General features: G+C 38.5%; 1 protein-coding gene across 2 annotated transcripts in view; it reads right to left on the reverse strand.

Moving 5' to 3' along the window:
• Positions 1-231: 231 nt before the first annotated feature.
• RLIM (ring finger protein, LIM domain interacting) overlaps positions 232-27,288 on the reverse strand; it is a 28,338-nt gene continuing 1,281 nt past the window's right edge. Inside the window, exons 2-4 of one of the 2 annotated variants that reach the window (XM_075184429.1) lie at positions 14,934-15,128; positions 6,938-7,021; positions 232-6,273 (exon numbers count right to left, since the gene is read on the reverse strand). In XM_075184429.1, the coding sequence (XP_075040530.1) occupies positions 4,187-6,273; positions 6,938-7,021; positions 14,934-15,102 (2,340 nt within the window). In that variant the 5' untranslated portion in view covers positions 15,103-15,128 and the 3' untranslated portion in view covers positions 232-4,186. Of the gene's footprint in view, positions 6,274-6,937; positions 7,022-14,933; positions 15,133-27,288 lie in introns of both variants that reach the window. The other variant, XM_075184428.1, reaches the window with a different exon arrangement.

The raw sequence follows: 27,288 nt of genomic DNA on the forward strand, positions 1-27,288 counted from the left end.
AAAAAAAAAAAAACTTATATTTTCAATAGCAAAACACTAAAAAATAAACCCCCAATGACTACAGAATGTAGTGCAGTCAGTGGGGTGGGAATATAGACAGAACAATCCTTGCTGTAAAAACTTACTCCCTCAATTTCACTTTTTACAATATTTCATATTCTGTTGGAAATATCTACCAATAGACAGGAAAGAGAGTAAGCTTACATTTAACAAAATAGCACTCAACAAGTCTTTCAATAACAGTTATTTTATTTTTTAGAAGACAATGCAAAGCCATAAAGACTTATGGCAAGTAATCTAAATGGCTAGCTCCATCATGTTGTACAAGACGTAAATCTGGAAAATATGAACTGGTGGTATACAATAATTACAAATATCATGGACTGGTTTAACTCATTCAACTATCCGAAATTTCATTCTCATTGGAAACAGACATCTGAATTATCTAAATTCACATATAAAACAATTATAATGCTTGCTGACCTACAGTATAGGAATTCACAAATCATTCAAATATTCCAAATTCTAGCCATGCAGAAAGTTTTAATTTGCCTTGTGGTGAGTTTGAACAGTTTAGGGAGTCATTACTGTATAGCAAGTTTGTAAAAAAAAAACAAAAAAAACAAAACACTACAATATGAAAAGGCCAGAGAATGATAGAAGCTCATAGTAGTGACCATTAATCATCTTTCTAGAGCAGATTTGTATTAATTTACAAATGTAATTTTAAATGCCTCAGAAGACTTGTTAAAGCTCACTAGTTTCATCACAATAATACAGAATGTCTGGTTTATAAAAATAGAATTCACCAGATTGAGAATATAATGAACCAAGAATAGAATTTTGAGGATGTAGCAATATAATAAAATCTGTTTTTAAACCTGACTAAACCACTCAAAACCTGAAACTATGTAAAACAGAACAACAACAAGGGTAAATGATGTTGGTAATCCACTGCAGCAAATAATGAAAATATTTATACATGAATGTGACCCTTTATTACAGAGTTGTTGTAGCCTCTCAATCTATTATTTCTGTGGAATGTAAAGACAAACTGACTATAAAGTGAAATTTCATCTATGAAAAGAATATTGCACAAGCAACTTTTGATACCTCCATTCTATTAGTTTATGCAACCAAGCCTGTTTTCACAGATATTAGTGAAATTTTATGGGGATCCTGTTTTTGGTCATTTGAGGGATACACACAACAAATTAAAATACTGAAGACAAACACACTGTTGCAATCCTGCAAGGAATGGCTGGTTCCTTGAAGTAGAACCAACCAGAGTATATAAACTACACCTTTGTAGAAGTCCTGGCTTTGAAGGAGTATTCGATAATTGAAACAAACCACCAGCAAATACTTGGAAATAAATACTTTTGGTGGTGGGGAGAGCTTATTCTCTCTCTGTGCGCACACCAACATTTTAGATTTATAAGGATGTATGTAAATGTATTTACAAGAATACTAAATAATTATACAATATAATATTTTCAAGGAAATCAGCATATTCAACCACAGCAAGCGAAGCAGGTCACCAATATGTTTTCAAGTGGATGGGCAAATTTTGAGTTATTTGCATATACTGCAATGGGTTCCATAAACAGACTGACTGGCAACAGGAAAACAAACCTGTACCTTGGGATCATCTTTAGGCAAACCAGATCACTAATTTACACCAAGAATTCCTTTACTTCACTCTTTAAACATCCATTTCTGCTATATATATATATATATATATATATATATATATATATATATATATATATATATATATATATATGCTACCTATGTGATGGAGGATTAGAAACAAACTAGAACCTCAGCACAATCATAATGTACACTGTTTATTATAATACTTGCAGTATTTGATGAAAGCTGCATGCAATCATAATTTAAACATTGTATCAGTTTCAATAATGTACATGCTTGCCTTATAAATGGGAAAAGTATAATACTAAACCATTTAACTATGCAAGGGGAACACAAGCCCCAAAGGAAGGCATATAGTGAGCAAAACATACAATGGATTATGGGGTAACTGATATATTTCATATAAAGATGTTGTCAGATACAGCGCTTGACAAGAAATAGAAGCATTGTTCTGTTTGTTTTAAAACTTTTATTCCCATTTCAGGGTAGCAGCCTCAATTTTATTTTTCACATATTAAAACATGAACTATACCCCCTGTTTCACGATAAGACAATTGCAAACGCAGTTCTTAAACTGGCAGCTAAGTGTATATGTGAATGATGAGCGGGCATCAGACAGATTGTCTGCTACACATTAAGTACAACTGTGCAGTGGCAGGAGTATGGAGCTGCTGCTACAAAAAGCTATACATTTTAAAGAAAGTGTTTTTTTTATTTCAACAAGCATAGACATTTGTTATTTCACAACAAGATAAATATTCCAATTTTAAACTAAATCAGCAATTTCTACAGTATGCCATTAATATGGGCTCTCAGACATACAGAATGAGAAAAGTGTCTTTATTTACACAAATCCTAACGTGACCTTACAATCCATAGGTTGTCCAAGAAATAAACTTAGACATTATTTTTAATAAATGTGTGGCCATTCCACCCCTTCAGTGCTGGAAGGAAATTCTTCACCCTTTCAATATGTAAATAAGAATACCAAACCCCATTCCATGGAAATTAAGTAACAGTATAGAAAAAAATAAAAGTAATATTTTTGTGCATTGGAGATCCCTTACCCAGCAAAATAAAAATTTGACTTGTTATATAAAGCTATGCTGTTTTATGTACGTGTTTTCTTATACAAGTGAAAATATTCACTGCCACACAGTACAACTAGAATGCAAGGGGTGCATTCAGCTTTATGTGCTGTAGAGCAGGAAGACCCTAAACTGTTCATAGGAAGCAAGCTGACATGTTAAAATTAAAACACTGAAAATTTGGTTTAAGATCATTTTTGAAAGCAAAACAATTATTGGGTACTTTGAACTATTAATGTCCTTCAAAATTACAAATTGATTATCACACCCTTAAAAAAAAAAAAAAAAAAAACTGTCTTTAAAACATTAATAATATTGTAACTTGTTTTAAACAAACCACTGTAATAAACTAACACTGTCAATGTGGAATATGACACAAGACCATCTCAATAACATAAGTGCTTAGCACAAAGGTTTCATATATTTGCAGTTGGACAATTCAAAATTCATTTTTTTTTCTCTCAAGTGTGTTGCATTTTTGAAGTACATGTTATGAACATAAATACAGAATTGACCATTCAAAATAAAAGAAACCCATAGCTGTTGCAGTGTATTCAGGTAATTTGTATATCTCCTTTGCTGCAATACATAGTCTGCAAATGAAAATTATATGTTGGCTGGGAAATCATTTGCAGTTGTAATAAAGAAGGATCAATGTATTCAAAATGTCAGCAAATACATCCATATAAAAATAAGTATTCAACACTAATTATGTTAACTTTAAAACAAGTGAAGCTACAAGCTTCATTTGTACAGCAATTGGGGAGAGAACCAAACAGTTCCTCTAATTTAATGAGAATAGGTCTGGTGTAGGTTAAACACATGCATAATGCAATTACAAGCCAGGAAAGCACAATATGAGCAATTAACTGGTGCTTATTTATTTACAAGTATGTGCTATACTGGTGACGCTGTCATATGGCCAGAGATTGGTACGAATTATAGTAATCAAAAATTCCTTAAAAAAAAAAAACCAATTAGCATAAAAATGTACCACTGCATTTTTAAGGCTATTCCTGCAATTAATTTATTTTACTTAAAAAAATAAGTGATGCTCGCAATGATCCAGCTTGCAAAGTGTAGTAGCTCTAAGTACTGAAAGGGTCTTTGTAGGAATCTTTCCAGCACTGAAAAGTTTAGGATTCTGCTCCAGCAGAGGTGTAAGAATTGATATCCTTGCAAAGTAGAGGTTTAGATTGTGGAGAAATTAAGTGTAATTAGCAGTTGCTTTTGTTTGTGGACTCTATTTCTTTTTGTTTTGAAACTTCAAGATTTTGTGAGGGAAGAAAACTACAAATGTTTAAGTTTCAACGGGACAACGCACTCCAAGCCAAAATCCTAGTTTAAGCACCACTCAAAATGTGGCCATAAAAAGCGGTTTATTTTATTCCTCTGCCCAGCCTATAAATGGTGGCTGCTTAGTACAGTTTGAAGTAATTTGTTTACACAACACTTTCTCTATTGCCAGATACCAGTACAGCTCGGCGACAGATGGGACAAGTAGAATTTTCAGAAAGCCAGCGATCAATACAGTGGACATGGTACTCGTGAGAACAGGGCAGCTTACGCAACTTGTTCCCTTCTGCGTACTCCGTTATGCACACGCTACATGTTTTCAGTGCATCATTTTCACCATAATTTCGGGTGGACAGGTTGTCGATTTGTTCTTTGGTGAGTCCCCTTGGCTGATCATCGTCATCTTCATTGAGTAGGAAAAACTGAGCTAATCTGAGAAATGGTAGAGATCCACTTTCTTCAAAGGTAACAGATCCTCTGTTATTTCGAACCTCCCTTCTTGCCCCAGAGGTTGAAACAATTTCTTGGTTTACTTCCTCAGGTTCAACAGTAGGGATGGGAGGTTCTACTGGCTCCGGTGCAGGAGGTCTGACATTTGCCGTTTCAATAGTTGGAGTTTCCCCTCCCTCTGCTACTGGAGGAGAGGTGGCTGCAGGAGTGCCAGGCTCTGCGTCATTATCACTATACATGAAGTAGCTGAGCTCCCCAAAACCAGTCATTATCTGCCTCAGCATCGTCTGGATAGCAACAGAGGTGGTCTCACTTAGGCCAGTGTTCAGTATCCTTCGGATTGGGATTCTGATGGTGCTGACATATGTCCTGACGCCAGCACGCTCTGATCGTGAGAAAGTGCGTCGGAATCCTCCCCGTTCACTCTCATAAGTAACTGTGTTGTTAGGGGTCTGAGAGCGAGAGCGGGTTCTGTTTGCTATGCTGTCTCTCTGGCGATATTCTCCTGGGCGCACTCGCCTAACTTGAAGATCTAAAACTATGGTTGGTGGCCTCTGACCTGTTCCTGTGGGCTCTGCAGTGTCTTGAGTCTCTGTTGGAGGGGATTGGGAAGTATTTCTTGTCTCTGGGTTTGATAGAGCTGCACTTGGATTCTGAGATTCGGTAACAAGTGCCTGCTGTCTGGATGTTACATGCTGTCTAGTTCTAGAGCTGCCCTCTGTCTCAACTGAAGAATTGCTCAGGTATGCAGTCACAAGTTGTCTGGTCCTGGAGCTTCCCTCTGCTTCTACAACAGGGGAAGCATCAACAGTCTGTGATGAGCTATGTTGAGCCCTTCGATGGGGTTGCTCAACAATTGGATTCAGAGGTGACCTGCTTCGATCAGTCCTTGCTCTGATCCTTCTTTGGTCCGGACTTCTACTTCTTGCCCTCCTTTGACCTCTCTGAGGAGTAGCCTCCTCTACAGTTACTTCTGGGACTGGCACAGGGGCTGCCAATGGGACTGGCACAGGGGCTGCCAATGGGACTGGCACAGGGGCTGCCAATGGGACTGGCACAGGGGCTGCCAATGGGACTGCCACGGGGGCTGCCAATGGGACTGCCACGGGGACTGGCACAGGGGCTGCCAATGGGACTGCCACGGGGGCTGCCAATGGGACTGCCACGGGGGCTGCCAATGGGACTGGCACAGGGGCTGCCAATGGGACTGCCACGGGGACTGGCACAGGGGCTGCCAATGGGACTGCAACAGGGACTGCCACGGGGACTGCAACAGGGGCTGCCAATGGGACTGCCACGGGGACTGGCACGGGGGCTGCCACGGGGACTGGCACAGGGGCTGCCACGGGGACTGGCACAGGGGCTGCCAATGGGACTGCCACGGGGATTGGCACAGGGGCTGCCACAGGGAATGGCACTGGGGCTGCCAATGGGACTGCCACAGGAACTGCCACTGGGACTGCCAATGGGACTGGAATTTCAGGTTCAGTCTCTCTATCAGGTTCAGCCTCACCCTGACTGCTGACTTCCATATCTTCAACCCCAGGGGCTTCTGATGACTGTTCAGCTGAGGGCATATTTTGATTAGCGGCACTGCGATTCACATTTATTTCCAAACTAAACCTAAAATCACCGCTATTTGGATTTGTTCTGCTTACTGCCCTCCAAGATTGGTTGCCTCGCTGTCCACTTCTTGTTGTATTTCCAGTCTGTCTGACTGAATTCAACCAGTCAATTATAGAATCGCCATTTGAGGAGTCTTCTGTAGCCTCTCCTGTAGAAACTAAACACAAGGGACTTTTTTCATTAATATGTTAAGACAAAGAAAAAAAAAAAAAAGAAAAAAGTACCACAAACTTATTACTAATCAGGACAGCGTTACATTTATATTACATTTAGAACACAAAGTACAAATACAAATCTCTATACTGAGATCATCTGTATACCTACAAAACCACACTTAACTAATATGCCAACAAACTAGCAAGTTCAATTTTAATACAGATGGATTATCTTTTGCCGACACATAGAAATTACTAATTGTGTTACTTCTAAATCTAACCTATCCGCATTCTCCGAAATCATTCCTTGACAAAACATTTCGCCTGCTTACATAAAGTTTCTGCTCAGCAAATGCACACTAACTTACACACTATCCAATCCACCTGGCTGCTTGTATTTGGAACCACTGGTTTGCTAGGCACTTATGTTCAAAACCATGGCAATTGTCTGACACTTGTGAATGCACAGCACCGATGGTGAGGGGAAATGAGCAGTGCATAAGTTCTAATCTTACCAAGGTCCCACACATTAGCTTCACATACAATGTAACAAAAACAACAAGAGGTGCATGGAGTAATTGAATCTTTTCAGATTCCTAGTGGCTGTTTTCCTGATACTAGGCAACTTTTCCTCGCCATAAGGTTTTAATGTTACATTATAACTACCTCTGTTTTCATCAGTATTTGGTTGAGGTGGTCCTTCTTTGATTTGCTGCAGCCTTCTCAGCAATTCCTCTTTAGTAATCTCCCCTAAAGCAAGTGATAACACAAGATAGTTAATATATAGTTGGGTTAAATGTACATGTTTAAACTTACAACATTAAAACCACTAGGATCATTCCATGTCAAGTGATTGAACGCAAATTACCATATAATGCGCTTTTTTTGTTAGTGTGTGTGTGCACACACACATATTTTCTAAGTCAACATCTGCAAATTTTCACACTTGTGAGTATTCAAAACTTTAGGCCAGGACTGAAATGCTTCAATTAAAAAAACCCACATGACTAGGTTTGAGGTAGTCCACATTTCAAAGTTCAGAAATTCAAAAATTTAAGAACAAATTTAAAAAAGAAACAGGACTTAAAGTTTGTGTTTATTCCTTGATGTTTGAAGAAATGGTATAGGATGACAGATCAAGTCCCAGTTACAACAACTTTATTTTATTGCAAAATAAAGTATGTCTAGCAAATTAACATGTGTAAGGCTGCAACTCCAGGGGCTAGATTTATTAAAACTTCTAAAAAGGTAAAGAGGAAGTGGTGCCCATAGCTACTAATCAGATTCTAGCTATCATTTTCTAAAATGTACCAGAATATAAATTGTTGCTATGGGCAACACATACACATACACTTCCTTAGAAAAGATTGTTACTTAGATCAGAGGTATTCAAGTTCAGTCCTCAAGGGCTATAAAACGGATCATGTTTTCAGGATTTCTGTCTGTATAAAACAGGTGGGATAATTATTGACCCAGTCAAATAGATTAACTGTGTATGATTAAAGAAAGCATAAAAACATGAACTGTTGGAAGGCCTTGAGGACTGAACTTGGACACCTCTGATTTAGATGAAGGCAACAACTATCCAGGTACTGATCCGTTAAAGGAACAGCTGATGAACAATTGAAACATGAGTGTTATACAAACAGTGGGTCTCAGTTGAGATGTGCAGTTTTGAGACATTTACAATAAATTACATTTATTGACACTTTTTATAAACCCGACATTGAAAACACATTCTTTTACAGCTCAACAGCAATCAGCGTACTACACACGTTATTAAAAACATTAAAAGAGACCAGGCGGTCATCAATTTTGACTGCTCACAAAACTAAATCGTTTGTTGCGGGATGAAGCTCTGCCCATTCACTGACAAAGCGATCACATTTCATTTATTTAATCTGGATCCCTGTAATAAACTGCAAAAAAGATTACTGCTGTATTATATGTGGCTGATAGTGCTGCATTAAAATAGTCACACAAACTGTATCTACCAGTAGCTACTCACTACCTTATGTATCAAGAATTCCATACACCTCTTAGATTGTAAGTTTATTTGGGCAGGGCCATCTAACTTCTGTTTCATGTCATTGTATGGAATTTTTTTGTGTCACTACCCGCCTCAATATACAGAGCTGCATAATAGGTCAGAGCTTTATAAAAGATTATGAAATGCATAATTAAATAAATCAAATAATAAATAGTATGTACCAACACTTAATTGGAAACCTCAATAACAATTGTTTACTGAAATCTCAATCCTTGCATGAGAAAATGAGGGTTTTTTACATTGATGCATGAGAAAATTGTCAAATACTGAAAATGTCAAACTCTTATAAATAAAATAAAAAAAAGTATAATTTGTTATAAACTTTGACAGCACTAAGTATACTGGTTGCAATTAGAATTGGGAAAAGTATTGTAAAAAAAAGTAATTGAAAATTGAATGAGTTTAGTTGGAAAGACCCATTATAGTATTGGATAACGTAGTCCCTACTGCAAATTAGACGGATATTAGAAGCAACTGAGAAGTTTATGCTTTTATACAGATTATGGAATTATAACAAACAGTCAGACACTGAAACAAGCACAGATACAGACACAAATACAAAGGCATATATTATATACACCAATCAGCCACAACATTAAAACCATTGAGAAGTGAATAACATTATCTCGCTACAATGGCACCTGTCAAGTGGTGGGCTATATAATGCAGCAAGTGAACAGTCAGTTCCTGAATTTGGTGTTGGAAGCTGGAAAAATGGGCAAATGTAAGGATCTGTGTGACTTTGACAATGGCCAGATTGTGATGTCTAGACGTCTGGGTCAGAGCATCAGTACCTATTAAAAGCAGTCCAAGGAAGGACAAACGGTGAAACAATGAAAAGCTCATGGACGCCCAAGACTCACTGATGCGCGTGGTGAGTGAAAGCTAACATGTTGGGACAATCCCACAGAAGAGTTAGTGTAGCACAAATTGCTGAAAAGGTTAATGCTGGCTATGATTGAAAGGCATCATAACAGTGCATCGTAGCTTGCTACAAATGGGGCTGCGTAGCCCTAGACTGGTTATAGTGTCCATGCTGACCTTTGTCCACCGCCAAAAACTGCCTACAATGGACACACAAAGTTCCAGAACTGGACCACAGAGCAAGGGAAGAAGCTGGCCTGGTCTGATGAATCAAGTTCTTTTACATCATGTGGACGGCCGGTTGTATGTGCATCGTTTACCTGGGGGAGAGATGGCACCAGGATGCACTATGGGAAGAAGGCAAGCCAGCGGAGGCAGAGTGATGCTCTGGGCAAAGGTCTGCAGGGAAACCTTGAGTCCTGGCATTCATGTGGATGCTACTTTGCAACAATGTTTAGGTAGCTGGTATGCGTCAGACCAAGCACACTCCTTCATGGCAACGGTATTGCCCGATGGCAGTGGGCTCTCAGCAGGATAATGCATCCTGCCACACTGCAAAAACTGTCCAGAAATGGTTTGAGGAACATGAACGAGTTCTAGGTATTGACCCGGCCTCCAAATTGCCTAAGATCTCAATCCAATCGAGTGTCTGTGGGATGTGCTGGAAAAACAAGCACAAGCTATAGATGTACCATATCGCAACTTAAAAGGACTAAAAAAGATCTGTTAATGTTTTGGTGCCAGATACCACACGATACCTTTAGAGGTCTTGTGGAGTCTACGCTTGACGAATGAGAGCTGTTTAGGCAGCATGATGGAGACTTGCGCAATATTAGGCAGGTGGTTTTAATGTTGTGACTGATCGGAAAATTATATATATGTATACACACACACACTTACAGAATAGTAAAAGTATATAGTAAAATTCCCCTCCGCACACTTAGTGCATGTGTTGGGACTCCACCATTTTCTCTGAACTCCATACTACCCCCATCAATATGTACAAGTGTCCTGAAGTGGTAGAGAAAATCTCCAGTAGCTTAGGGCTATGTAAATCAAACTGGCCAAATGATAGTTGGAGATCAAATGAACTAACTCAGATGAGTATTATATATATATATACACACACACACACACACACAATACTGTGCAAAAGATTTAGGCAGGTGTGCAAAAATTCTGCAAAGTAAGAATGCTTCAAAAATAGAAGTGTTAGTTTGCATTTTGTTAATTGATAAAAAATAAAGTGAACAAACAGAAGAGAAATCTAAATCAAATCATTATTTGGTGTGACCACCCTTTGCCTTCAAAACAGCATTAATTCTTCCATGTCAGGAATCTTGTAGGATTAAGGTTAGGTGTATAATTAACCAAGCTGTATAGAAGGCTTAAAACTGGGTTGAGGAGCAGCCAAACTCTGCTGCTAAGATGAGGTTGTGGAAAACAGTTTCATGTCACAGGACATACACCATGGCAAAACTGAGCACAGAAACAAGACACAAGGTAGTTATACAGCATCCACAAGGTCTCTCCCAGGCAAAGATTTCGAAGCAGACTGGGGTTTCAAGTTGCATTTTGTTAATTGATAAAAAATAAACCATTAACACTTCTTTTTGAAAACAGTCCAACTTTGCAGCATTTTTCCACACCTGCCTAAAATTTTTGTACAGTAAATATATATATATATATATATTCTCCTCAGTTTATCTGCTGTCTTGTGGTGTGTAGCCTCAAGCAGGAAAAGATACGGCCAGTTGAAAATTCAGAGGAAACGGCGCATCCACTGACAGCAAGTCGCATGAACTGTAGGAACAGCTACTGATAGTGTGTACATCAGCAGATTCACTAGTCAGAACACGCCATATATGCCCCTTTAAAATAGCAGTTTGGAGGCAGCACAGTGGCTTAGTAGTTAGCACTTCTGCCTCACAGCACTGTGGAAATTAGTTTCATTCCTGACCATGTGGAGTTTGTATGTTCTCCCTGCGTCTGCGTTGGTTTTCTCCATGTGCTCCGGTTTTCTCCAACGCTCCAAAAACATACCAATAGGTTAACTGGCTGCTATTGAATTGACCTTAGTCTCTCTCGGTCTGTGTGTATATATATATGTTAGGAAATTTAGACTAAGCACCAATGGGGGAGAGATTGATGTGAGTTCTCTGTACAGCGCTGCAGAATTAGTGGCGCTATATAAATAGCTGATGGTGATGACATATCAATCGGTTGAGTAGTAATATACACACAAATAATCACCAAATCGGTTAATAGTCATAGATACATGCAAAAACAGTGCATAATTTTAGTAAACTATTATTCAATAATCAAACAAAAATTAAAAAAACTATCCGCGCAAAAGATGAGACAGCTGCCGATATTTACATACAAACAGGGTCCACCTCACCCTGAAACATAACATAAGACAACACAATTATGTAAAAGACGGCGCTAATCTCCAGCTCGTAAAATATAATCAATTGTATAACATCCACAATATATTTTTTTTCAATTGTCCATTAGTTCGTATATGGAATAAAATGTAATGTGTATCTCTTCCAATATTTCTTCCTTGGTATATATCTGCATAAAATGCATTCATTGCTTCTTGCTCATATCAAATTTGCTTTTGATTCAGACCTAAAAGTTATGACATACATCCAAATGACAATTTGGTTCCAATCTATTAAATATTCACCTTATTGCAACTACTTGGTTCCATTTGTTATACAAAACACTTCAGCAGATTCACATGAATCTGCTTAAGTGTCAATGTTCACGTTACCAAATCACCAGATCTCGCTATTCAATTGTCGGCCCCCTTGATCTTACAATTACTTTTCATATATATTAGATCATGGGCAAGTCCTTAGAACCACAATGCATCTATCTGAGTTTTCTCTTGCACCACTCAGCTCTTATTTTCTGCTTTATCCACCACTGAGCTTCACCATGGCTCCAGTTCTTATTTAAAGCTGGATCAGTGGGTTAAACTAAACAGGTCATAATTCTTGACCATATTCTTTGCCTAAAGCTGCCAACAAACATCAAATGACCTCCTCTTTTCAATTTCAAAAATAACTAGAGAAAATAAATTCTTATCTTATAATACCCTACATGGCCAAAACTATTGTGGACACCCCTTCTAATCAGACAGTTTAGCCATTTGAGCCACACCCATGGCGAGCAGATGCATAAAATCAATCATACATCCATGCAATCGCCATAATCAAACATTAGCTGTAGAATGGGTCCTACTAAAGAGCTTAACAAGTTTCAATGTGGGACGGTCATAGGATGCCATTTTCCAAAAGCTAGTTCATCAAATTTTTGCCCTGCTAGACATGCTCCGGTCAACTGTAAGCGCTTCACTGTTATTATGAAGAGGCAATGTCTAGAAGCAAGAGCTCAGCACTAGGCCACACAAGCTCACAGAACAGGGCCGCCAATTGCAGCATAAAAAAGTTGTCTGTCCTTGCAACACTCACTACAGAGTTTGAAAATGCATCTGGAATCAAACGTCGACAACTGTTCATTGGAAGCTTCATAGATTGGCCTCTTATGGCCAAGCAGCCACACACAAGCATCAGATCAACATGCAGAATGCCAAATGTCGACTGGAGTAGTGTAAAGCATGCGGCCATCGGACTTCAGAGCAGTGGCTGGAGTGGTAAATCACGGTTCACCATCTGCAGTCTAACAGATGAATCTTAGGCAGTTGCCAGAAGAACGCTTTCTACCCAAATGCATACTGTCAATTATAAATTTTAGCGGGGGGGGGGGGGAGAATAATGGTCTGGGGCTGTTTTTCTTGGCTAGCTATGGCTGTTTATATCATTAAAGGAAAATCTTAATGCTACAGCATACAATGAAATTCTAGAGAATTGTGAGCTTCCAACTTTGCAGCAACAGTTTGGGGAAGGCCCCATGTTTCAGCATGACAATGATCCCAAACAAAGCGAGGTCCATAAAAAAAATGGTTACCGCAGTTTGATGTGGAAGAACTTGACTGACTTGCACAGAGCCCTAAACCCTTCGTCGCTGAGCCTATTTTGGCATTTTGTGGTCCGGTCAAATTCCAACATCAATATCAGTAATTTGTTTATGCACCACCCACACAAATTATACTTTTGTTTTTGCTTACCCCCCATCCAGAAATCAGAAACACTATTAGTTTGCTTATATTTCGTCACAGCAAAAAAATATTCGACCAAAAATGGGCAAAAAGTGTTTCTATTTAAATCGCAAGATAGTGAACTAAAATAAATTGTATATATTTTTTTCTAAAGACCACCAAGAAATAATTTGAGATTCTTGAAATGACATCAGTCCAATTTCCAAAACGACTAGGAACATTATAGGTAGCTAAACATGGCATACCATTCTGAAAACTAGACAACATATGCATAAAAACGATCGGGGAGATCTGGGTATATTTGCTCTTACCCACCCAATTCTCTGGAATGAACAATTTATGTAGTGTTGTGTGTGATTGTCTGGTGATCAGACAGAAACTACTAAGTGGGCACCTAATTTGAAAGAGTGCACTTCTTTCAAACAAGGGTACCCATGACTCCTTGGTGCCAGAATGGGGAGGTCTGCTCATTACAAAACCCCTGCTTCAGGTTTTCTGTAGTGTGGGGTGCTATTGTCTGGTGATCAGTGCCTTCTCTCCCACCCTCTGACTCTTCATTATTTATGAGTAAGCAGAGCATAAGGAGGCAAGGGCTTAATGATGCACCATATTGAGTAAACCAAATAAAGTGCATATCAGTGATCATGCTTAACACTCATTTTGTTTCCACAGAATTCTAATATGAAGGGACTGACTATTTATAAAGCTCAAAGATATTCTGCAGCGCTGTACAATTTACCAGAACTATTAAGATTGCTTGCGTAGTGATTTTACATTACAAACACTCTGCAGCAGTATCACTTTGTTGTTTCAGACCACCACTCCCCATAAATAAGGCTTCCCTGCTCACTCAAAGTTACTACTTATGTAAGTCATGTGGAGATACTTCACAGTTACTTTAACAGCCTCCAATACCTAGGAACATTAAAATCTGATACTTGTTATAAAGTAACAGCTCACTGGAACAGAGTTGTGGCTGTCTAATGGCAAAAAGTATTATATGGAACACCTTAACACAGTGGATTCCAAACTTTTTCAGTTCAAGGCACCCTTAGGGTCTCCAAAAAGTTTTCAAGGCACCCCTATGCCAAAATAATTACCAAGTATTCCCCCGCCTTGCTTACCACTGGCCCTGGCCCAGACACCCCTGTGAGATCTCCAAGGCACCCCTGGGAGCCTAGGCGCACAGTTTGGGAACCACTGCCTTAACAAGTTAAAAACTTCTAACAGCTTGATGGCGGTAACAGTGGGGGGCCCTACTTTCTATATGAAGATGGGAAGCAGTTTTATGGGCACAGACAATAGTCTTTGCTCCATGTAACGGTCTGAAGTAATGACAGAAAAGAAATGTTGGATACATTCAAATGATATTCACAGATCACTATTGTAAATGCAGCACGAGTATAGAATCAATTTAGCTACTGACCACATCAAAAGTAGTAGAATACTCATGGTTGAGACACTGTTTACTATTCAGATTAGAGAACTTCAATTAATAATTCAGTGAACACAGGAGGAATCTAGCAGAGGGGACTACAGCACAGATTAATAACCATTTAAAAAAACTTGCATCCGACCCATTACAATTTTATATTTAAGACAATGTCTGAAGTGCATACCTGGAGTCCCTAATAAGTTGTTATCTCTCATGAGACGGTAGTCCTCTTCATTGAGGTTATTCACAAATTGATAGAAAGCTTCCTCTCGATCCAGCCGGTCCATCTGACTCTGGCGTTGAGAATCTGATTGTTCAGAATTTCCTTTCCCGGTAGAATCAGTACTCTCCATGTTGACTGATGAATATAAAGGTGAACCTGTCTAACTGGCAAAAAAAATATGTCAATAGACTAAATATATTGGCACAGAAAGAAATTACAATGGGATAAAAATTTAGTTACAAAAAAAAAAAGAACATTAGATTATAAATATGAATTGCTAATTAAAATAAAACATTTAGGCATTTTGTGTTACATAATATAAAAATAAATTTGTAAAAGAAGTTGCTCACTGCCATTTAGGCAATTGCATCTTTGCAAATATGTTGCCCGTCCCTGTCCCTCCTGCATTGCATCCTTTCACACACACACGTGTGTTGTGCACATGATTTACGTGCAGGGAACAAGAGGCAAACAGAAGAGTCTGCCTCTGAAATATACAGAGCCAGGTGGAAGTGTGGGTGGAGAGGGGGGATAGTTCTCACTGCATGGGAGTGTAGACTGCAGCAATCTAACAGTGATGGTGGGGGAAATAATTTAAATAGTGGGTGGGAAATAATTTATTGGTGGGGATAAATTATTTCATGGAGGCACTATTTAATAGTGGAGTCATAGCAGTGACTAATAATTTAAAGCTGGGTGATTGCATTATTTAATTAAAGGAGTGGTTTGGATCTAATTGAATGCGGGGCTGAGTTTGGGGAGAAGGGGGGCTATTTACTAAATGTGAATGCTAGATATTTATTATGGTTGTTTTGAGGGGGGGTGTATGGTCATTTATTAACGAAAAGTACCATTCATCGGGGGGAGATAGGTCTATATACAGTGTAAAGCAGGACAAACATACTTGCAGTTGGAACCATGTCCTGACTGGGACAATGACACAAAGCTGGGACTGCCCTAACAGCATCAGGGCAGTTGGCTACCATTGCCTGTGTATTTGTAGGGGATGGGAACAGTTGGTGTCTTAAATTATAGCCATGTTCATTGCATACACTGTCGCTGTATGGTGTGGAAATCCTGCATTTGCTCCCGAAGGTAACTAGTCTGAAGAATGTTGCAGAAAATACACTAATAGGCTGATAAGAATTGAAGATCTAAACTTAATTTTTATTAACATAAATGCCATTTAATCAATTATATATACACTGATTAGTCACAACATTAAAACCACTGACAAGCGAAGTAACATTATCTCATTACAATGGCACCTTTCAATATATAAGAGACAGCAAGTAAACAGTCAATTCTTGAAGCCAATTTGTTGGAAGGAGGAAAAATAAGCAAGAGTAAGAATCTGTGCGACTTTGACAAGGGTGAAATTGTGATGGCTAGACTGGGTCAAAGCATCTCCAAAACAGTAGGTCTTTTGAAGTATTCTCGGGATGTGTAGTGGTTAGTACCTTCCAAAAATGGTCAAAGAAAGGACAGCAGGGGAATGGTTGACAAGGTCATGGGCACCCATTGATGCGTGTGGTGAGCGAAAGCTAGCCCCATCTGGTCCAAACCCACAGAAAAGCTACTGTAGCACAAATTGCTGAAAAAGTTAATGCTGGCTATGACTGAAAAGTGTCACAACACACAGTGCATCGCAGCTTGATGCGTATGGGGCTGTGTAGCCACAAACCAGTCAGAGTGCAAATGTCGACCCCTGTTCCACTGCTGAAGATGCCTACAGTGGATACATGAGCGCCAGAAATGGACCAATGGAAGAAGGTAGTCTGGGGTCTGATGAATCATGTTTTCTCTTACATCATGCGGAGGTGCATGTGCGTCATTTACCTGGGGAAGAGATGACACCATGGGAAGAAGCATGGCAAGCAAATGGAATCATCCCCTACCAAAACATTGTTGCAGACCAAACAAACCCGTTTCATAGCAACGGTATTCCATGACAGTAGTGGCCTCATTCAGCCGGATAATGCAACCTGCCACATTGCAAAAAATTGTTCAGGAATGGTTTGAGGAACATGACAGAATTCAAGGTGTTGACTTGGCCTTCAAAATGCCCAATATCTCTATCCGATCGAGCATCTGTGGGAAGTGTTTCGCAACGTAAAAGGACTTAAAGGATCTGCTGCCAACGACTTGGTGAAGGATACCACAGGACACCTTCAGAAGTCTTGTGGAGTGCATACCTCAATGGATCACAGCTGTTTTACACAATATTAGGCAGGTGGTTTAAATGTTGTGGCTCATCGGTTTATGTTCCCTCCATATACACTTACCCATAATCAACTTTATAATTATACAACAAATTAGAAAAAGTAAGGAACTTAAGGTACCCACAACTTAGAAAAACGGCTACAAAATACTTGTGTGACACTGATCTTTATATTAGAGGTTCAAACTTAAAACTTGGAATATATCCCAGTAACAAGGGTACCTACTTCTAAGTATAGTTTTTACATATTCTTTGAAGAGTACATTTCTCACACATGCAACTTCTCTGGTTTAACCTTAAATTACAGTGTGTCCTTCCACCTCCAGGTGTCTCAATACAATAATATTTCAAAGCAATAAGCAATCTCCTATCAGTCAAGTTTTTTTCTGCAGTATGACACAAATAAGATGGTTGATCAACTGTGTTGAAATCACCCAACTCACAAATAAGCAAATTGGCCACATAAGAGTTATAAGTCAATGTAATAAACTATAACCAAAGATCAAATCCTTATTCTGATCTGCAATCTCATAATATACACGAAAACATTCTCACTGCACAAGGTGGTAAGGTGGAGAACGGTTTGGAAAATCTGTACGATTGTAATAAATAATGCTCACTAGTTGTGAGTTAGGCTCAAATCCATGCAGTCACATACCACTGATTGAACAGCATAAAAACTGATTTGAGAATTATTTATGAACCACTTACTTCATGTCTCAGCACAGCAATTATTGCACATTTACAAACATAGGAAAAGTATGAGCACTACTGCAGCTAATGTGTGGTTTACCTGGAGGCAAGATCAGCAATATAAAATGCGGTCTGTCATATGGAGAATCAGCATGGAATCCATGGAGCCAAGACAACATTAAATAATCTGTAAACTTTATTGTACCAGAAATAAAACCAAGTGCAGTGTATTAAAAAAAAAAAAACAACAATAAATCTAAATGTTATACTGTCATGTGTGTACATTCTAGAATAAAGCAATGTATTTCAAGGTGTATGCACAGTAGGAGATTCAGATTCCGTAAAAAAAACAAAAAACACAAAAAAAACCTAAAACCTCTGCAAGAGTACAATATCAACCTTATGACACGAGGCAAAACTCAATCCATCCATGGCAAATGGTGTATAAAAGCAGTACCATTTCACAATTAAAAGTAAAAACAACACAGTTGCAGTTCAGCCTAGACAGGGAAAATTGATACCTGAAATCTCTATTCTGATCTTCACCACTTGTGACCTATAGACAGGCTGTACAGAGTCAAAATAAATGACTGGGTAAGCAGAGAAATAGTCTTTGAAAAAAGAAAACATTTTAATGTATATAAAGCATTAACACCTGTTACTTATGCTGAAGTTGAACATAAGATTGTATTAAGGTTAGTGGTCCGCCCATACGTCATGATCACCCAAATTCATCTTCCCTGCTGGGTTTGCATATTTGAGCCACTAAATATTTATTTTCACTATATTACAAAACAATAAGCAAGCCTTATCAGTTACTTGCTGATAGCATAATATATAACCCAATAGCCCTATCCTGCTATTCAGACCAATTTCCAAAGCAGACTGGATACAAGGGGCCTGCACTTAAGCAACCAGATCACATGGACACTGGTCACTCGTTAGTCAACAGCACTGACATAAGACACTTATCAATGAGGTGACCGCCTTCAGTGAGTATGATTTTTTAACTATTATAAAGGGTAAGAAGCAGTTTACCATCTTAATTTTGAAGGATCTTTTTGCTTAGTTCAGTTCAACATTCTGAGTAGTGAGTCTAAAGTCCTGTAGCAAGTCTAAAAAGACGCACTACTGGAAAAATAACAGGAACCTTAATTAAAACAATAGCATCAGCAAATTATGTCTGCTTTGTTCGCTAAATGGTTACACAAACATAACCAGACGTACAGGATGCCATCTGCAGACATTTAGGTAGTGCTAAAGACATTTCAGTGACCAAGGCAATGAAAAAAAGTTATAGTGGCATCTGCAACAGAGAATATGAAGGCAAACTGCCACACTAGTGCCGACACGAGTTCAGGAGTTGTTCACAACCAAAGTCAGCTCTTCAATAAAGCTAGTGGCTGGCTGCATGTAGAAAATTTACACGGTTCAACAAGCTAACGTCATCATTCAAACTACCATAAACATTCAAGTGCTGGCAGAAAGGACGAGTGGATGCCACTGAATATATGGACAAAGTGCAGGCAGGACAAAAAACATACATGGTATAGGTATATATCAGAACATTTCAAACCACTAAGAGCAAAGATATAAAAGGTCACAAAGCAAAGATATAGATGAAAGGAGTCGACATCAATGATTTCTGTCTCTATCACTCCTTAATTAACAAAACACAAATGATGTATCATAGCAAATTATGTAACAAATAATAGAGAGGGGGGTTAAACAACAAAACTGAACCATCACTAATATACCACATGCTCACATACATTCATTGGACCAACAAAATGGCTGCCTCCACTTTAGACAATAGGTGAATTTTTATATAAACTTAGAAGTGTCTACAGGCTCTAGTCAGTTCCTCTGGATTTACAAGTACAACCTTTAGTCTTCTAAATATATCATTATGGATTGGCCCTACTTTTTTCTAGTCTTCATTTTTCTTACGAAGAGTAACACTACACAAACAAATGAATACACTCATTTTAAAACTATGTACAAGGGAGATATCTAAGTTTGTGAACGCGACATAGGTATAGGATACTGAATATTTCCACAGTATCAGCGTTTGATGGTACAAATCTGTCATGTGACTGTGCTGTAATTATGGAAAGATATTTCTATGAAATGTAATACTCAGCTCTAATTTTCCAATTTCTTTTAAAGCCTCATATGTAATTAGTCAATGGAGTTAAATGTATACATTGGTGAAAAGAGTAGCATCTATTGATTATAGTCAGTCACTCAGGATATGGACCTGGACTTTAAAGAAAAATAGCAACAGGCAGTGAATTTCTGAAAACAGTTGTGCCACTCAAGAAAAGGTAAAAGGTTTAAAACACTTGGAAAAAAACTATGGCAAAGTATGTTGAAATAAGAAAATTAAATTTCACCTGACAGTCCTACACTCAATGCAGACACATGGAATAAAATGTCTGAAGTTATGTGAGCATAATTAATAAATCTGGGGAAAGGAAAAACACTAGGTTATTTTAATTGTATTTAACTCAAACTATTATTAATGAGCTGCTTTGCTTGTCTTTATTCTGGTTTCCCAGGTATCTGAAGACGAAGATGTCCTGCAACATTATTATACACTGTATAACACAGTCATTGGTCTTTATTCTAAAATCACTGATAAATGGGGGGGCGCAACAATATTTAATAGAAAATACTGCACTAGTGATTTTTCGTAACCCCTTTCAAGATGAGCAGTGGTGAACACTTATGACCAGGCTAATTTTCATGGTTCCGCAAAAAAAGAGTTTATTTTCTCAATCAACCTAAATACATTTTAAATCGTTTTGTCAGGACACAGTGGTTTCTTTTTTACTACATTGACCAGTTAATTTTAGCTCTCTATAATATACACACATATATACACACACATACTTTTAAGAATGGTCTTAGAGACACAGAAAAAGGTATTAAAGTTTAATTTTGTTTAAACTTATTTTTCCTTTTCTGGTAAACCAGAAGATATTTTAATGGGTCAATAGGTCTCAACTATTTGTTACTAACAGAGCCAATGTAAACTGAATCTATTAGTAACTACAAGTTACTATTAGATTTAAGTCAGCACAGGCCGAATAGTAATGCCTTGCACAGAAGAGCTTATCGCAAATTTGTAAGGTGTCACAGTGCTACGCAACGCTTTACAGTGGGGAAAACAGGACTCAAATAAACCAGACACATACAAAATAAATGTAGACATGAAAACAAAGGGTATGAGGAACTTGCACATTAGAGAGCTTACATTCTAAGTGGAAGAGGGCACAGCTGAAACAAGAGGAGCAAGTGTGGCTTAGAATGGAGATTGGGACAGCTGTTAGGGTGTATTGGTGTAAATAGTATAATCAGGGATAAGGTAAACTCAAAAAAAAAAAAAATGTTTTTGAGAGACCATCTAAAGAGTTGAAGGCTGTGGGAAAGTCTGATTGGGTGTGCTAGGGAATTCAATAAGTGGGAGCAGTACTGGAGAAGTCTTGTAGGCACAAGCGAGATGTGGTTACCAGAGACGAGACAAGGCGCAGCTCAGTGGTAGATCTAAGAGGACAGGAGGAAGAGTATTTTGATATGAGCGTTGAGAGGGAGATCAGTCTTACAGCAGCATTAAGGCTGGATTGAAGTGTGGATATATGGGTGTCAGATAGCAGGAGGTTGCAATAGTCAAGACAGGAGATAAGAGAAATGGGTAAGAGTTTTCGTAGCCTGTTGGGTAATAAAAGGGTGTTTTCTAACAATATTTCTAAGGTGGAATCAACAGGATTGGGAGCGAGTCAAGATGTGACGAATAAAGCATAGGGCAGAGTCAAGTGTGACACCAAGGCAGCAGGCTCGGGAGACTGAGGAAATGATGGGGTCATTAACGGTGATTTGAGGCGAGGTGGTAGGTAGGAAAGAGGGAAGATGACAAGTTTTGGACATGTTGAGCTTTAGGTAGCATTGAGACATTCATGTGGAGATAGGTACAGAAAGGAGAGTTGTGGGGAAGAGACAAGTTTGGGTGTTGTCAGCATAGAAGCAACACTGGAGGGTGAATGAGCGAGTTAGTTCCCCAACAGAAGAGATGCACAGTAAGAGAAGTAACAGCCGAACAGAGCTTAGTGGGAGCCTCAACAGGTAGTGGAGGGTAGGATGTACCAGAGGTATCAACACTAAAAGGGGCAATTCCACAGGTAGGAAGTGAACCAGAAAAGAACGGTGTCACGAAGGCCAACAGAGTGATGGGTGTGTAGGAGAAGAGTGTGATCAGCATTGTCAAAAGAGAGAATACCTACATGAAGGACATCCCTAGTGACATCATTGGAATCTCCTGTTACAATACGGAAGTACACTCTGATGCTATGGCATTAAACAACGAGGATTGTTCCAAAGCAAAGATCATCATTTGATTGTTCAGCAGACCTATAAATCTCGTTCAGTTATGGAACAACGTTCTTCCAATTCTGCAGTGTGTATGTACTCACGATCAGGATCTCCATAGAGTTTACAGAGTCATGATCTTTTCAGCCAACGGTTGACAGTTGAAGAGCACAGAAAGTGTGTACGAATGAATCGGCATGCTGATCTGGGCTATTTTTCCCAGTCGAATGTACAATCGTTGTAGCGAATACGTTGGTCGAAAAATTCTGTAGTATGTACCCAGCCTAAATATAACTCCTAAGCAGTGTGCAAATTTGGTAGACATCAACCCTTACATACTTGAAGTTATTGTGGCAAAATGTGTCTAAAAAATCTAAATATTCATTTATGCAAGCAATATATTTCATCCCCTCTAGAATGTAAGCTCTCACAAGAGAGGCCTTCGCTCCTAGCATTTTCCTTAATTATGTACATTTGCTGCATGTATTCAAGTAATTTTGCTTATGTTATTTTGTCATTTTTGCTTATGTTCCCACCCTCTATAGCGGTACAGAATCCTTGTGTGCATTATAAATAAACGATAATTAAAAGGTTTTTTTTTATCAAGTGTTTACCAAACAATAAAAAAACAAAAACCTTTATTTTGTCAGGATCAGATTTGACCATATCTTATACATATCGGGTAATAAAGTTAACACAATGTTTGAGTGGGTAAACAAAAGATTTACAACACTTTAAGGGCTAAAGCTGGGTACACACTACAGAATTTTCCACCAACTTTTTATGCCGGTTTTACATCCGATTGATGGTCCGATCGCTCGGTCCATGGACTGCATACACACTAGCCTTGTTTTAGACGATAATGGGAACAGCGGACGTCCCTTTAGCGACTTTTTACAGCCATATTGTCGTGAGCAGTGATTGCAATTTCGTACACACTGAAGCAACATTTGCGGGGCATGTAACGATATACCAAATACATTAGCATAAAAGAGGCAGAGTTTTCACTATAGTTAACACCCAAAGCCGCATTAAAAGAGAAGGCAACACTGTCTCTTCATTCATTCCTATAAAATAGAAGTTTAGTACCATACATAATATCTAGAAAAAAACATGTAACTGGTAACGTGCAATGCACCAATTATTCCCTAATAATAAAATCCCTTCGTATGTAATGGAATGCCCCATTCTCTGCGGGCATAAAAGCTGATTGGTCCACAGCAGAAACGAATGCCCATGTCTGAGTGTATAAAATGGCAGGAGCCTGTCTGGCGCCGAGGAGCGTGAGAAGATGGCGAGTGAGGAGAAGGTGTCAGTGCAAGTTGCAGCTATGGAGACGGAGACGGAGTCAGAGATGGTGCTGGAAGGGCCAAAAAATGTTGAAAAAGTTAGGGTGGGGGATGGAGATACTCAAGAAGAGCAAAGAGCAAATCCAATGAGCCCAAGAAAGGTGGAGATGATGGTCAAAGTACTGGACCAGTACGACTACGACATTAAAAAGGTCAGTAGCACATGTAGTGTACCTGTTTGAAGGACTTTATTTCATTCTAGTTTCACACGAAGCAATGTAAACGCCTAATTTGTAACAGATTTTTTTTGTCAGAACAAAGAATTAAGAGTGACAAGGCCTGTTTAGATACCACTAATGTAACACCTGTTATCAAACAAGAAAAAATTTATGTTGAATCCCAAGATATGAAAGAAGTTAGACACAAAGGTATTTCAGTGAACACCTATAGACAACTAAATGCTTTGGTCACATACCTGTACCGTTATAATAACCAAAATGGCGCCTGTTTTCCAGAATATATGGGAGGTTAAGCCAGCTATTGCGATTGCGCCACAGGGACCAAAACAAACTGATCTCGAGCAGTGTGCAAGGTGAGAAAATTTAATGTATTTCTGGCGTTGGATATAAATTACAGATATAGAAGTTTAATGGTAAACATTTTTTGGTTCCTTGTTTCGTAGGTAAAGAAATCAAAGGAAATAGAAGTCCAAGCGACATCAAGAAAAAAATTAAAAACCTTGAGAAAAATTTTGTTGAAATGTGTATGCTGTTTGGAACTGTTCTGCCACAAACCTGTAGCACCTTTAAAGTGTAATACTATTTTTTTCACTTGCCATATTCTGCAATAAAAAATTTTTTACTTTTTTTTCCTGCAATAAAACTGTTGCATGAACACTGTGTGCTTTATTCTGGGTATTTTACAAATATTAGTTAATAAAGGTTAATATGAATTTATAACGAATAGTTTATAAAGGTATAAGTTTATAAAGGGTAAATATGAATAGATTCCCAACATAGATGCAAATGGTAATAACACACATGCTTTATACAAGTGTATGGTCTGCAGCCATACAGGTGCAATACACTTCTATACAAAACACAAATCAGTGATGTGTGGATACCACACCACGTGGGACTGGTACAGGCATCACAAATTTACCTACACACGCCCCCCAGGTCAAGGAAGTATCGGAGGATTGTCGTGGATCGTTCGGAAGTTTATACACACTACACAACGGAAAGGAGATTGAAATGAAAATATTGAACGGTACGACCAACCAAATGAGGCGACAATCGTCCATTTGGGCAGACTTTCGACCATCGTGTCACTACACACACTGACCCGACTTTCGAACGAGCGGTCGGATGTTGGCTGGTTGAGCCGATTATTGGACAAAAACCCTGTAGTGTGTACCCAGCTGCATCTGTTTTGCCCACAATTAACTTTTGAATTTGTAATCTACCTAAGTCAATCTTATATTTATTTCAATTAAGCAAAGACAAAAATTTAAGAAAAAATACAAACTTTCATATTTTCCCATGATTACTTTTACAGACTTATTTTCACCATTAATTAATGTAGCTGGACTTTCAGGAGTCAGTCACTGCAATGGTCTCCGACATTTTTAGTACAAATATCCCTGTACAAACTGTTACTAGTTATTACAAAAGCAGCAGCTACTGTAAGTTCTAGGTCAGATGTCTCTTCCTGAAAGGTATGAAGTGTGAACATTACTATATGAAAGAGGACATCAGGTGGTGTTAATGTTATGCAAATATGTACGCCTCATTTGGTATAATGATTTTACTTTCACATCCATGTAGAAGTGCATAATTTGTATTAAAAACACATGTTACAGCAGTGATCCCATTAGAAAAAACAAGAGTTTTGGGGTTTTTGGTTTTTTACATAAATCTCTGTGGAAGACTATAAGAAGAATGTTGGTATTCACAATTTCCCTTTGCTTTTTGTTTCTCTTATTTAGGCTGCTGTTAATTATGTATATTTCTGGACTACCAAGGCAACCACAGTCACATGATGTAGAGCGCAGAGAAGCTATAGAAAGACCCTGAGTTCTGATGGTATTGTGACATCCTCCTTCTCCCCCCTATGCAAACACAGGACATGCTAAGAGCTGCGCATCTGTGTAGCAAACTGACTGTGCCAGTTTTTGTTTGACAACCAGAGAGATTTTGAAAAGGATATGTTTTGTAGGAGGATAGCCAAGAAATATCATGCTTGAAAATGTACTTAACTTGCAATTGATAGAAGAAAATTAATTTGGTGCTGCTTGAAATGCATTAATTGAACACATTTCTGTACTTACCCTTTAGGAGCCAGGAAAGATATGCATCCATTGACAAACAGAAAAAAAAGATTGTGGTTTGATCCTCCCACTCACACTCTCCGCTGTCATTTAAAAGTGGTGAACTAAACTCATTTGCCAATTTTGTATTGTATTACAGAACGAACATAGCCCAGGAAAAACGTATACACCGAGGCCTACAAACGTTGACCTATATTTACTATTTATTAACATTTTTACATAGATGTAGTGCTGCTTTAAAATATACACACATTTTCGATTTTGTGAAGATTAACTATATCTTTTCTGAAAAGGTGTGCAGCTGATTATTTTGATAGTACATGTACTTGAATGTTATGGTGCTGGAAGGGCTCACACTTAACTTTTGGGAGTCATTTAAATTAAAGTCAATGGATGTAGATTCTTAGAATATGCAATTACCACCTATATCTGACTGGCTCCTAAATGGTACATTATTTTTCTAAACCCTAGGGCTATAGTAATTACTTGAATGTCATAAAAAACATAAGTGGGTCTAACTGACAGAGATTAATGCAGTTAAATTGCAGTGGGAGGGCAGCATGCATTCATCCTCCAGAATCTAGGTTTTCAACTTGTGGAATGTGTACTCCAAGGGATAAAGCAGCTAGATTCAAATGATATTGTGGTCTGTTAAATATAGCTTACAAAAACACTCATTAGATGTAATATTTTTAAAACAAGAAGAAAAAGAATGGACTGGCATACATCTGCTCAGATCAGCGGGCACTTTACATCTCTGTACACATTAGTGAATACTTAGAATAAATGCACGCACTTTAGGGGGTAATGGTGGAACATTTACCCTCACATAGGAATAAAAACGAAGCATGACGGGTGGAGAAACGGATTGATAATGCAGTGTAAACATACATCACGTGAACATCATCACCATTTATTTATATAGCACCACCAATTCCGCAGGGCTTTACAGGGAATATTTGCAATTCACATCACTTCCTGTTGGAGATTGGTCTAAATCAGGCCTGTCCAACCTGCCGTCCTCCAGATGTTGTGAAACTACAAGTCCCAGCATGCCCTTCCAGCTATCAACAAGTTGTCTACTGGCAAAGCATGCTGGGGCTTGTAGTTTCAGAACATCTGGAGGGCCGCAGGTTGGACAGGCCTGGTCTAAATGATACATTTGCTATATATCATCAATATTTATATAGCGCCAGCAAATTCCGGAGCGCTTTACAATTGGGAACAAACATTAATAAAACAATACTGGGTAATACATCTCTGAAAATAAGGGTCACAAAGTCCACAGATGCAGTAATGTACACTGCTTTTCTTACAACATCATTTTCAAAAAGTAGTGTTACTAACATCCCGGAGTAGCAAACTCCACTTACATTTTCCTTAGGGTTCCGTTAAATATTTTCTCAGTCAGGAATT

This window comes from Mixophyes fleayi, chromosome 9, assembly GCF_038048845.1.
Source record: "Mixophyes fleayi isolate aMixFle1 chromosome 9, aMixFle1.hap1, whole genome shotgun sequence".
Lineage (NCBI taxonomy): Eukaryota > Metazoa > Chordata > Amphibia > Anura > Limnodynastidae > Mixophyes > Mixophyes fleayi.